Source organism: Camelus dromedarius, chromosome 20 (assembly GCF_036321535.1).
Source record: "Camelus dromedarius isolate mCamDro1 chromosome 20, mCamDro1.pat, whole genome shotgun sequence".
In the NCBI taxonomy this organism is placed as follows: Eukaryota; Metazoa; Chordata; class Mammalia; order Artiodactyla; family Camelidae; genus Camelus; species Camelus dromedarius.
Genome location: NC_087455.1, coordinates 13,786,267 through 13,800,116, shown reverse-complemented (window position 1 = coordinate 13,800,116; position 13,850 = coordinate 13,786,267). Strand labels below are relative to the sequence as shown.

The 13,850-nt window shown below is 40.7% G+C and overlaps 1 protein-coding gene and 1 pseudogene across 3 annotated transcripts in view; both read left to right on the top strand.

Annotated features, from left to right (window-relative positions):
• The window catches only part of TBC1D31 (TBC1 domain family member 31), a 59,430-nt gene extending 46,935 nt beyond the window's left edge, over window positions 1-12,495 (top strand). For 2 of the 3 annotated variants that reach the window (XM_031439570.2, XM_031439568.2), the window contains 5 exons: window positions 227-367; window positions 1,446-1,640; window positions 3,664-3,802; window positions 10,324-10,419; window positions 12,142-12,495. In XM_031439570.2, coding sequence (XP_031295430.2) covers window positions 227-367; window positions 1,446-1,640; window positions 3,664-3,802; window positions 10,324-10,419; window positions 12,142-12,275 — 705 coding nt within the window. In that variant the 3' untranslated portion in view covers window positions 12,276-12,495. The remainder of the gene's footprint in view (window positions 1-226; window positions 368-1,445; window positions 1,641-3,663; window positions 3,803-10,323; window positions 10,420-12,141) is intronic. The other variant, XM_031439569.2, reaches the window with a different exon arrangement.
• Window positions 3,878-8,784, top strand: LOC135318717 (dnaJ homolog subfamily C member 2-like; annotated as a pseudogene).
• Window positions 12,496-13,850: the final 1,355 nt, after the last annotated feature.

Below are 13,850 nucleotides of genomic sequence, written 5' to 3'. Positions count from 1 at the left end.
TTGTTTTGCCAGGGATCTCAGTGCTTTTATAGGTGAGACAGTTTTCAGAAGTCCTTACTCTTATTTTCGCTGATGTCACCACTGTTTTGTTTTTACTTTGAAAATTAGGTGATTATAGTTTTTATTTGGGTGCATATTGGTGTTATGAAAAAGAAAAATCATTTTTATGTTCTAGCATTATATAGATGGGTGATTTTTTTTTTTACAAAAAAAATTTTTTTAACAGAATCTCGCTAGAAATCAAGAAGCTGTTGCAAAAGAAATGCGAGAAGATGCAGATGCCTATAGACGAAAAGTGGATCTTGAAGAAAACATGTTTCATAGACTGATAGGAACAGACCAAACTCAGAATGAGAAAACTCAGAAGGTAAAAATAGGGTAAATTTAGTGTATCTATAGAGGGAACATTTCCATCTGCCATTCTTTTAAAAGAAGGAATTCAATATTGAACTCTGTAATATTGAGTTAATTCATTTCTTTGCTTTGTTATCACTGTTCCTAGAAACTCACATTTTTTACAGATTACTTCACTGACAGCCTTATACATGTCTTTTGTACTCTTTTGAGAATTGTAAGACTTAGAAGAAAATACAAATGAAATAATAACTTTATAAATTATAGTGTCCTACACTGTTAAGCATCAGAAGTTATTGCTGAGTAGATTAGTTGCAAAACATCAGGTCTCTGCCTGGTGTATGAAAGCCAGCATTTCCAAAGTGTGTTCTGTAGAATATCAGTAACTAATATTCAGTAAGATGGGGGTGACAAGTATGGGAAATGCTATCATGAAGTTAGGTTTTTTTCATGTCAAATTTGAGGATATGGTACATTGTGAATCCTTAAGTAAATTTCTCAAACTTACTTTATAGAATTTTTTGTGGAGTATCCTTTCAGAAATGCTGGCTTAAATGAACTGAAATACAATTTGAGACCCTCAAAAAAGAACTCTGTCTATTATCCCTTTAACAAAATGTTAAATGGGTTCATGGCAGAGTCTGGCCCTGTTCCAAAAGCTGGGAATAGTGTAAGATTTCCCTATTTCTGTTCTATAACAGTCCTTTGGCTGTTCCCCTCAGAATATCCTTTTGTTTCCCTATAGGCTTTTGTCCCGTCTGTAAGAACAGGCTTTTCTGACTTCCCTTCAAAGGACTGAAACATGGAAATTATTTAATTCTACCCGTCCCTTGGCCAAGAAGTTCTCAATCTTGGTTATACATAGAATCACCTGAATGTGCTTCCTAGAAGTACCAATATCCAGCCACTCCCAGGATTGATTTAGTTGGTTTGTGGTGGAGCCTGAATATCGTTTTGTTTTAAACACTGAGGTGATTCTGATATGCAGCCAGGATTATGAACATCTGTCCTGGACATCTGGATACACTGAGTGGACAGACCGTATTTTACATAGTCTGATCTTGTTTCTGAAATTTACAATTTTTTCTTAGTTGATTGAAGAAAATTTGGCAGAAGCTGAGCAAGTGTGTCTAAATACTGACTGGCGAATTCAAGCTTTACATAAACAAAGATGCAACGACCTACACCGAAATGAATGTTACCAGGAAATGGCCAAACTCCTTCGGAAAAACAGAAGGAAAGAAATAGAAGTATTAGATGCAATGATGGAGGCGGAAACTAAAAAAGTAAGACTATAAGGTTATAATGTAAGAATATAAGAATAAAAGGTTATAAACCTTTTGTTATTAATCATTCAAATCTTGAAATAATACATAATCAGATGGCAAAAGCATCAAACCAAATAGTTTTTGTTTGTGAAAAGATCTTAAAGATGATCTAACTTTAACAGGTATTGCTCAGAGAAGTCGTCCAATGTGGATGCCCCCTAAGAATGACCAAGTGTCTTTCTCATATACGTTAGTGTCTCAACTTCCCAGCTCCCTGGATTTGTTCTGGCTGACTGTGTAATATTACTACTTTAATTTACTTAATTCTTTATACTTACAACATGAAAGATTTTGAACAGTTGGGAATTACATGTAGCTACTGATAACAAAAACCAAAATAACGGTGACTATAAGCAGGATAGAAAAGTGTTTTTCTTTCTCACATGACGGAAGTCTGAAGGCAGGCAGTCCAGGGTTGGTATCCTGGCTCCAAGGTCATCAATAAACTCCTCCCTCAACCTGTCTGCACCACTCCTGGTATATGTCTTTCATTCTCAAGGATACCTTTCCATCCAAGATGACCGGAGTTCCAGCCATTGAAGTTAATTCCATTCAGCAGGAGGAAGGGGGATGGATGTGCAGAAGGCTCCACCTCCCAGCTGACACATTTTCTTTGAACCCCTCTCCCGAAGTCCCCCCATCACATTTCTAGCAACATTTGGCTGCAAAAGGTGTTGGGAAGGGTGATATTTTTAGCAGGGAGCATTACCATCCCAAATAAAATTCTAATTCTATTCCTAAAGCAGCAGCAGAGCAGGCAACTGAAGAGTGTGTGCCACATCTCTTGGTGGCCCCTCCGATTGCGGGCACGGTGGACATCCCTCAGCGCCCTGCCGAGCTGGGAGAGAGCAGGCACTACGTAACTGGCTTTCGTTCACTCCTCTTTCTGCTGCTCTATCATAATGCATTTTCTGAAAGCTTCTCATAATATTTTTCCTGCAAGTCACTTTTCCAGATTCATGTCCCTCCTACCCAACTTGTAACCCTTTCGTTCAAGGACAAGGAGGGGTGGGAGTGATGCCCAGATCACTGAGGCTGCTCTCCTCAGGGAAACGATGGTGGAAGCCCACATCTCTGCGGTAAGGGTTGCCAGCACTAGAGCGACCCTGTCACTAGGTGCTGGGTGAAGTGGTGTATTTGAGAGTAGACCAAGAATCACTGTGAGGCTGTTCACGTCACACAGAAAGCCCTCTTTGTGTCCAGTGTCCTGGTTTCTAACTCTTGCTTGACTACTGTGGCCTTGGAAGGTCAGTCTCCTCATCAAATAACATGAAAGGAATAGAACTTTCCTGTGTGGTCCCTCCTGGTCCTAATGGCTCTTTAAAGTTTTTGTTACTTAATACACATTTAATGCATTGGCGTTTCTGTAACATAAAAATTATATGTGTGTGTTTGCATATAAAAGCTGTAGCATCTCTAGAACAATGGCAAAGTTTAGAAGCTATCTAGTAATTTAAATCTATTACTTTAGTTACCCTTTAAGCCAGTTTTAAAATTACTGTTTTCTCTCTTTAGGAAGAAGAAGGGGCTAATACACATTACTTGATTTCCCTGTAGTCATCCTTTGTACCAGAACTGGGCAAAGAGTTTATTCTCTGAATTTTGTAGACTTTATTATAAAAGCATAGCTTTCAAATTAAAGCAAACAATTGCCATGAATGTAAAAAACTCAATCCCTTATGATTTGAGATCAGAAATGTATTGAAATGAATTGTTATTTCAGTGGCTATTGGGACCTGTATGGGTGCACGTGGCGCTCAGGGTCACTGAGCGGTACCTCAGAGGGGCCTCTGCTCTCAAGGTTCTTCAACAGCCTTGAGCCAAGACAGGCACCCAAATTAGCTGAATACCACATACATCCTCCGTGCCCTGGGAAGATAAGGGAAGTGGAGTGGAAGAAGCAGAGGGGGCTTATTCTGCTCTAGGAGCCTGCATTACCACAGCTCTTATGTGATTTTTTTTTTCATTTATTTGTACTTAGTGGGAGGAAGCTGAAGAAAAAGACTTTCATTTGAAATCAGAAAAGAAAGCTGCTGCTCTTTCAGATGCATCCAGAAAGTGGTTTCTAGAGAAGGAGATAAATGATGCTGCAGAACACGCCCAACACCTGTGTGGCAGAGGTGAGCGTCGTGAGTGCTGCCCCTGCTCTCTCCCTTCCTGCTCTCCCACACTCATTCACTTCATGTGGTCTCAGATCATGGTACATCCTTGAGGTGTACTTCAGTACTGACAGTCGAATTATTGCTCAACTAAAAGGTGATCACTAGTTACCATTTTTTTGGTCAGGAAGAATGGGCTGAGGAGATGGGGCCTGTTTTAGGGGAAAAAAAAAAGCTCCAATCTAGAAAAATTTCTCAGCCATCCTATAGAATTCTGTTTTCTTCCACGGTTCCATGGTCCTTGGCATCCCTTTAATGCACTAGATATGATTTGTTCCCAACCTGCTATTTCTAGTTAATTTTAGTAAAAATGTGTGCTTTGCCAATAGCTGGTCCTCAGAACAATAGTATATTAAAGAAGCACAAGGAAAAATATCATAGGATCTAATCAAACATTAGGTTTTGGTGCAAGGCTTACAGTGGCATCAAATGAAAAATCAAAATTATAATCTAAAATTTTAAGAGTACAGATATGGAGAACTTTTACTATACTACATTGTTTCAGTCTTTTATAGAATGTATATGTATTATTTTTTAAAATGACAGCCTTACTGATACATAATTCACACGCCATACCATTCACCCATTAGAAGTACACAGTTCATCCCGGAAGTAGTTATTGGTCATCTCTATGTGCTGGTTCCTGGGCATCCTAGAGCCAAGGCGCGAGGCTCGGACGGGGAGTTAGAGCTGGAAGGGACTCTGAGTGCCCTGCATCTGGGACGAGAACCACTGCACCCGCAGGGCTGGCCCCAGCGCCATCATGCTGCTCCTGCCAAGCGCTGCGGATGGCCAGGGCACTGCCATCACCCACGCTCTGCCCTCTGGAACTGGAGGATAGGAAGGAGTTATCACAGGAATCAGATGATGAAGAATTGCAGCTAGAAGAGTTTCCCGTGCTATAAGCACGTGATCCCAAAGACTGGAAGAACCGAGATCATTATGCAGTACTTGGTCTCGGCCATGGAAGATACAAAGCTACACAGAGACAGAGTAAAGCAGGCCATAAAGCAATGGTTTTCAACATCACCCAGACAAACAGAAAGCAGCTGGTGAACCAATAAAAGAAGGCGATAATGACTACTCCACTCGCATAACCAAAGCTTATGAAGTGTTATCTTATCCAGTGAAAAGACAAGCACTTAACAGTGTAGCTCCTACTTTTGATAACTCAGTTCCTTTAAAAGTGAAGCAAAGGACAATTTCTTCGAAGTGTTTTCCACAGTGTTTGAAAGGAATTCCAGCTGGTCAAATAAAAAAAAAGTTCTGCAAGCTTGGTGATATGAATTCATCATTTGAAGATGTAGATGCATTTTATTCTTTCTGGTATAATTTTGACTGTTAGAATTTTCTTAGATGAAGAAAAAGAAAAAGCAGAATGTCGTGACGAAAGGAGGTAGATTGAAAAGCAAAACAGGCCAACGAGGGCACAAAAGAAAAGAAGGACTGAACAGAATAAAGACATGAGTTGATAATGCATATAGCTGTGATCCTAGGATAAAGTTTAAGGAAGAAAAAAAAGCTAAGAAAGAAGCAGAAAAGAAAGCAAAGGCAGACGCAAAACAGAAGGAGGAAGAAGCTAAAGAAAAACAAAGACAAGCTGAATTAGAAGCTGCTCAGTTAGCAAAAGAGAAAGAAGAGGAGGAAGTGAGACAACAAGCTTTACTGGCAAAGAAGGAGAAAGATATCCAGAAAAAAAGCCATTAAGAAGGAAAGGAAAAATTTCAACACTCATGCAAGACCTGGAATCACTTTTCTGACCATGAGGCAGAGGCCATCATTCAGCAGCCCACAAACGATGTGCTGGAGAGGGTGTGGGGAAAAGGGAGCCCTCCTACACGGTTGGTAGGAATGCAGTTTGGTGCAGCTGTTATAGAAGACAGTATGGAGATTCCTCAAAAGACTGAAAATAGACTTACCATGTGATCCAGCAATCCCACTCCTGGGTATATATCCGAGGCACCTCAAATTCCAAAAGATACATGCACCCCAGTGTTCACAGCAGCAGTGTGTACGGTGGTCCAGACATGGAAACAACCTAAATGTCCATCAACAGATGACTGGATAAAAAAGCTATAATATATTTATACAATGGACTAATACTCAAGCCATAAAATAGAATAAAATAATGCCATTTGCAGCAACGTGGATGGACCTGGAGATCATCATTCTAAGTGAAGTAAACTAGAAAGAGAAAGAAAAATACCGTGTGCTATCACTCATATGTGGAATCTAAAAAAAAAGAAAAAGACACTAACAAACTCATCTACAGAACAGAAACAGACTCACAGACAGAAAACAAGCTTATGGTTACCAGAGGGAAAGGGATGGGTAGAGGGATAAATCAGGGGTTTGAGATTTGCAGAAACAAATTACTATATATAAAATAGATAAACAGTAGGGTACTACTGTACAGCACAGGGAACTATATTCAGTACCTTGTAATAACCTATAATAAAAAAGAATAAGAAAAGGAATATATATATGTATAATTGAATCACTATGCTGTACACCAGAAACTAACACAACATTGTAAATCGACCAAACTTAATTTTTTTTTTAAAGTAAAAAAATAAAATCTGCTCACAGAAGACACTAACCACTGGAGCTGCCACTTGTCCCTAACCCTGTCACACTTACCCTACGTTAGAAAGAAAAAATGAGGCTTTTGGAGAACCTGTAGATTTAGAAGTAGAAAAAGGAAAGAAACTGCAAAAAGCCTCCCACATTAGTCCTCTTACGTGCTGGCCCCTCCACCTCCAAGTCTTCCTGCCAACATTTTTTCAACATTCCTAAATTTCACCAGTGAGAGATAATTTGGTTAATAATCATCCATTTTTCAAAGGCAGATGTGTTAAGGATTTGATCATTGCCTTAATCAGGGTGTATAAATTATCAGTGTCATTTAATCCTGAAACTGGGGGATAATCAGCTATAATTAGGGCAACAGCATTTTGACTGGAGGTACTCAGCGCTGGTTTGTCTTAAAGGGAGGTCCCAGGAAGCAGGAAACATGAATGAGAGTGCACCAGCGACAGAGCGCTTATTTCAGTTTTTGCCTAGTTTCAAATCTTTACTAGCAATGGCGAGGAAATTCTTGTTTTCCAGAAAACAGAACCTTCTGGACAATGTGAATGGCCCCTGCTGCCCCTAAAATCCCAGGCCCATAAACTTAAATTGAAACAAAATAGCTATGTCTTATAAAATAATATTGGTCCAGATTTTTAATGGACAAAGGGATTTGAACAAACAGTTCTCCAAAGAAGATATATAAGTGGCTAATACACATACAAAAAGATCTTCAACCTAATTATTTATTAGGGAAATAGAAACCAAACTACATGGGAAAAAATTAAAATTAAAGAAAAATATATACAAGGAGATACAACTTTACATTCAGTCGCATGTATAATCCACTAACACGTGCGGGCCAGGATCAGAGGAACTGGAACGCTGCTGAGGGGAATGTAACATGGTGCAGCCACTTCGGGAAACAGCCTGGCAGTCCCTCAAAAGGCTAGATGTGGAGTGACTGTATGAGCCAGCAGCTCCACTCCTAGGCATATAGCCAAGAGAATCGAAAGCATATCCCTGCAAACACTTGTACACTCACTGTTCACAGCATCATTATTCATAACAGCCAAAAAGGAGAAACTGCCCAGGTACCCATCAAGTGAGGAATGGATAAACAAAATGTCGTATATCCATGCGGTGGAATCTTACTTAGCGATGAAAAGGAATTAACTACTGATTCACGCTACAAAGTGGCCGAAGCTTGAAAACCATATGCTGAGGTAAAGCAGCCAGACAAAAAGGCCGTGTATTGTATGACTCTATTCATGAAATGCCCACACAGGCAAATCTAGAGGCAGAAGGAGGCTAGTGGTTTGGGGAGAGGGTGGGAGGGTGGTTACTAGTGGGTATGGGGTTTTTTGGGGGGATGATGAAAATGTTCTAGAGGTGATGGTTACACAGCACTCAGTATCCTAAAATCACAGAATTGTACCCTTTAAAAGGGTGAATTTTATGGTGTGTGAATTATCTCAATGATATATTTTTCTTTTTTTTAATAATTTTTTTAATGTCATTAGTGAATGCGGGTTGCCAGGTAGGGCCATTGGACCAGATTTTAAAATTACCAAGCCATGAAGAAAGGGTAGGGCTTAGAGCACTGGGAGGACATTGCAGAGGGAGGATTATGGGGGGGGCACAGGAGCCCAGGGTGCGTGATGGGAGCACAGCCCTCGTCCCAGCTTCACAGTAAACAAGCAGACTGAACAAACTTAGCTGGAGCCACTCAGCCGTGCACCCCTGCTTAGTTTGACTACTCGCTTGCATTCATTCGTTTGCATTCAGAAGTGTTCACTGGTCTTCAGTTTCCTCAGTTGTAAAAGGAGATTATAGACTAGGTTATCCTTAATTTTGTAACCATTCTAACATTATATTATACCATTTTCTAACCACTTACGGTTTGTGAGCCTCTCTGAGAATCTCCCCCAGAAATAGGCGTGTACATGTACACACACACACACACACACACACACACACAGTTCTCCCTTATTGCTTTTGTGGATTCACCAACTAAAAGCCTCCATGAATTCCACTTGTACGTGATAGAACTTGTTAGTAATTAATCAGTGGCAGAGGATTACCTGTCCTGGTGATACAGGTTAGGCCAACTGGAGCAGAGAGATTGTGCACAGATGCTTAAAGGTATCACTGACGAAGGCGGGTGAGGGGACCTTCAGTGCCATGCTGGCCGCACAGCAGAGTGACCTGTAGAAAACACAAGAGCAGGACTTGGGTCAGGAGCATGGCTAGGGAAAGGAAGGAGATTTAGTTTGTAAAGTAGTACACCTACCAATTCAGCAAAGAAATATTAATTTTAAAACAACTTAGATTAGTAAAATTTGGTCTCATATGCTGATTAGAAAGAAGTTTAAAAATAAAAAAAAATACTAATTTTAAATAAGAATCACCTTTGGGGCTTTAAAATTTATACATTAAATGTTTTTAGAAAGCAAGTTGCAGCATAAAAAGTATAGAAAAAAAGAACTTTTCCCTTTTTACTTCATTATTTATATATTCAGACTTGTTACAATTTAGCCAGTGACTGGCTACTATTTGGGGTTTTTTTTTTTTTCCTTACAGATTGTTTTTAAAAATACACACATTCAGGACCAAGGGTTATTTAGCTGTGTAGATCTAGGATAGAAGCTAGAAAGCTAGATTTTTGTTTTAAAGCTTTACAGGTGAATTTGCTCAGCAGTGTTTGAAATGTTGCTGTAAGCAAAGTGGGGAACCATCAGTTGCTTGAACAGAGGTAATGTTTACAACACGGCCCTTTGGGAGGATGAATATAAAGCCGTGGGCAGGATGGATTTAGGAGACAACAGATGAGAGACAAGAACTGTGAGACTGCAGGGTTGGAAGGACCTGACCATGGGGTCAGCCCTGCATGCTCTGACAGGGGTTCTCCAGCCTGTTTCGGGACACTGAGCTGACAAGCTCACTCCCTTCTTCCACCTTCTGCCAGTATTTTATTTAGAAGTTGTTCCTTCCTTACACTTTTCTTTTCTCTTTGTAAATCCTCATTAAAAACTGTTCTCCAGAGCAATGCAGATGACATTTACTCCCTCTGCCACAGGATAGCCCTTCAGATATTTGCAGATGATTCTTAAATTCCATTCCCCCACGCCAGTTCAAATTAATCATTTGGCAATTAATTAGATTGTCTTAGTGACTCACTGAGCTATAACTATGAGTGAAAACCATCAGCTGATGCTCTGGAGCCCAGGTGAGAGGCAGGCGTGGTCTCCACGAGTCAGTGTGACCCGGGCATGCTGGGCCGACGCACCAAGGCTTGGACCCTAGTGATGGAGTAGAAAGGAAGGGACAGTTAGGTGTGACGTCAGGATGGAAAATCAAAAGACATTGGTGTCTTATTGGATATAAAGCTGTAGGACTTAGGAAACAGTCAAAACACAGCTGAAGAGTGAGGAGAGGAAAGTGATGATTAAAAAAAATAGGAGGAGGCACCAGCGAGGTGTGGAACCACCGCTGTGCTTTCAACGCTGAGAGCTTCAGGTACGACTCGTCCACCGCTGCTCCTGGTGAGCCGTGTGTTGTGATTGGCTCACCGAAGTTCTCAAGGAGGGACCTAATTCACATTTCATTGTTCCTCCCAGCAAATGTTGGGGATCTCTGTCCTAACATATGTATTTTTCAGTTGTTGGTTGCTATTTTGTTTTAGCTAAAGGTGTTTTTTTTTTTAAGTGCTTTACCAGAATTTCAGCTAGGCTCTTAATTCTCACTGACTGCACTTTCCATGACTTTTGAATGGTGACAGCATTCTTCCCAGAATAGAAAAGTAAGGGGCTTTTTATCCTTGGCAATGTTAATTTACGAGGGACCATGTGGAATTAAGAGCGGCTTTCTATCCACTCCCAAACATCCTCTTATTTTTTTCACTTTTGTAACAGTAATGCCCAAGGGCCAGAATGAACAGGTCACCTCAAGCTGTTTGCCTAGAACCTCACAATCAAATGACATTTCTTCAGTGGAGTCCCTGACACAGAGTAAGTTGATGAACAAGAAAGGTTTCTTCTTTCATGTTAGATTTAGCAGTATGCAAGCAAGACTGTGGCTGAAATTATGTTTACAGCACTTTGAGACCATTTTCCCAAGGCATTGATAATGGAAATCCAAAGTGGAGGCTGCAAGATCCTCAGGTTTCCAGCTGGGGAAAAACTGGGTCAGACGGAAACCCAAGTAAGGAACGTCTGCCAGATCTCGTCAGTGCAACTGTTTCTTCAGTGCCGGCACCACTGCTCAAAAACATAGTTGGAGGCTCCATCAGAAGTCTGGCACTGACTAAACTCATGATATTCATAACGAATCTCTACATCCTTGTGAGAAGAAAGTCTCAGCTTTAGTTTTCAGCACTGTGACATATTAGAATTTTCTTGACCCCTCCTCTGGGCTGGGCTCCGTCCGGCAACCACTGGAAGCGTGTCTGCTCTGGGCACGGAGGTGGGACCACTGCCGGGGACCCTCTCACAACCACGAAGGGCACAGAGGCTCCGTGCTGATTAGGTGACTTTTGATCCCTTGACTTGATTCACTGGAGGTTTTTGTTTTGGGAAGGGATGAGGTGGAAACATCTTACCAAAATGCCATCACAGCATCAGCCCATAAAGGAACTAACAGTTTCCCCAGTTACTAGTTTTTAAAAGGAGGGGAGAGGACAGGAAACTCTGTCAGGCTTTCTTTCAACTGACTTTTTCAATAAAACCGTCACATAAATGAAACAGAATTTAACAAGGTCTTTTGAATTTTTTTAGAAGAACAGATTTTGATATAATGTCCCCTAAAGACCAACTTGGTAAGAATTAGACCTAATAACAAGTCACAAGATTCCGGTGTGGATCAAGTGTCCTCGCCAACTCACACACATGCGCATCTCCTAAAGTCTGAGTCAGGATGTGAATTCAACCAGAAGTCACGTGAGTCGAATGAAAGTACAGGAGATTCTCAACTGTTCTCTGTTCCGACAAGTCAGAACTTTCTAACTAGATAATATTCTAAATTTGAAAATCAAGTTAAGGACATTTGGCAAGTTTGTTATTTGGCAGCAAAGCAAGAAAGCATAAAAGTTTTGTTCATTGGGGGAAAAATAGTTCTCAGAAATGGAAGCTGTTTGAATATGTGACTAAGTTTCAGAGAAGTGTATTTTTAAGATGCTTCTTTTTTGAGTTCCAGTGTTCAGTAGCCCCTCGGAATCAATGGGAAATGGCTGTTATACTTGGACATATTGTAATGTTTTAATCTTGATTCTGGACTCCCTCTGTTGGCTACTAAAAAGCATTTTGTTTGTTAATTTTTATTTAATCATTAGGAAGTAGTTATGGGGTACATTTCACTATATTAATTTTGGCAACTTGGAATTTTCTCATTATAATAAGCATCATAGTGAAGAAACTATTATAAAGAACTCAAATTCCCTCTTATACAGGCTTTCTTCCTAAGTTAAAATTCACCTGTATCCCCAAATCAAAAACATGCTAAATAACCAAAAAGCAGGTAAGTTCTCTGATAGCATTCATTCATTTCAAGAAATAAATATTTGGCTTGTAAATAGAACCACGTGGGGCCAGGTAATATATTAGACTTTTTGCTTAAGAAATTTGGTTTTTAAAATATTCATTTCATTATTGATTTTTGAAACATACTTGCCTTTAAAATAAGTGCTGTACCACTGCTAAAATTAACTGTTGTTAATTTAAAATTTTGTTTTCAAGTTTCATTAAACCAAAGAAGAACACATTGGGACACCATGGAACGGGATCTAATGGAGAGAGTGAGAAATCTTCGCCAGAGACTCACTGCCCAGGCTCGTAACAGATGCCAGACGCCTCCTGTTTTGGCCACATAGGACGCTGGTCACCTTGAGATAGTCAGAGAGCGAGATACCTATTTTGCAATCAGTGACACTGATTTTCAGATTATTTATTTTTAAATTCTTATAAAGATTAACCTTTTGTATGAAAAATGCGTGTATAAAAATGATGTGTTCTATTTAATTCTGTGCTTTGGGGCTTGTTAATGGCTTATTGTACTTTTCACAATAAAAACAAAAATTGAAGCTTTTTAAAGCTTTGCATTAGGCCCTTTCAGGTTGCAAGGACCAGCACTATCTTCAGGAACTTCAGTTGATGAGGTTTTATTTTAAAGCATCTCAACCAAGTACCATCAGGACTGAGGGAGAAGTCAGCGGCAGCTCCAGAGGCCACCTGCGCACCCCGCTGCCCCTACCCCCCGCAGCAGGACGCCCCTTTGCCCACGACCAGACCCCTCCGCACTCGCCACACCCAGGCCACTGTCTCTGCTCCTCCACTTCCTGCCCTCTGCCTGCTTCTCCTGACAGCACCGGCCCTTAGCTCCACAGCAGAGCAGCTCCTGGCTGCATCCTCTTGGGCAGATTACTCCCCCTGAACCCATTTCTAAAAGGAGAGCAGAAGTACCACATGCACTTGACATGAAGACTAAACATGATAGTGTATATAAAGTTCCTGGTACGGTGCTTAACATCTAGCTAGTGCACAGTGCAGAAAAGGTTTGTTTTGTTTTTCCCGGAGTCACAAAGCATAACCTTACGGTAAATCCGGTGCTTTCAGTCAGCAGAGTGCTTGCTTTTGTCCAAATTCCCAAAATACGACCCTGGTACTCCACCTGGCATCAGTTTCTCAAGGGCACTTTCATCAGCCTCATTTTCTTTCTGCCTGTTTTCAGGTAGTTACAAACACCTTCATGGACCAGGCTGGTGGGTGTTGGGCCACAGAAAGTCACAGGATATAAAATACTCGGGGTGTGATGGGAACTTTGGTGAGCTAGAAATTGCTCACCTGAAAGCATCCGAATTCTAAAATACGGTGATTCTGCCAGCCAGAGTCAGCTGTATGTTGCCAGCTTTTGACCTCTACTTCACGTCCTCCTTGACTAGAATTTACACCTATTCAGGTTGGTTTTGCAAACTACACACATTTATAGCATTACAGTATTTCATTTTTTTGAAGTTTCTATTCATCCAGTGAAAGTGAATTATGCACACTTTCAACCAAATGAAGTTCTTTTTACCACATTCTCCCTCCCAGTTTTCTCCAAACCCATGGTGCTCCCGATGATGATCTTGACAAAGTCACTGCCTTAGCAGATTCCAGGTACTTGGCTGGATCTCTTCAGTCACGTGGGCCTGGCTGGCATTTCAAGGGTTAGGAGGACATGTAATGAAATATAGGAAATAACATGTGTGATTAGCTCTTCATGCTTCTTGGTAGTATAGCCTCAACCTGACCCCGATTTCTTGGTCATGTAAATGTAAGTTCTCTGGGAACTGAGTGAAGATTGAGCTTGGCTAAAATTCTTCCCACACTGGCTACAGTCACAAAGCTTTTCTCCAGGACTCCCTTGAGTCAGCTGAAGAGCAGTTCCTGAAGGCTTTTTCATATTT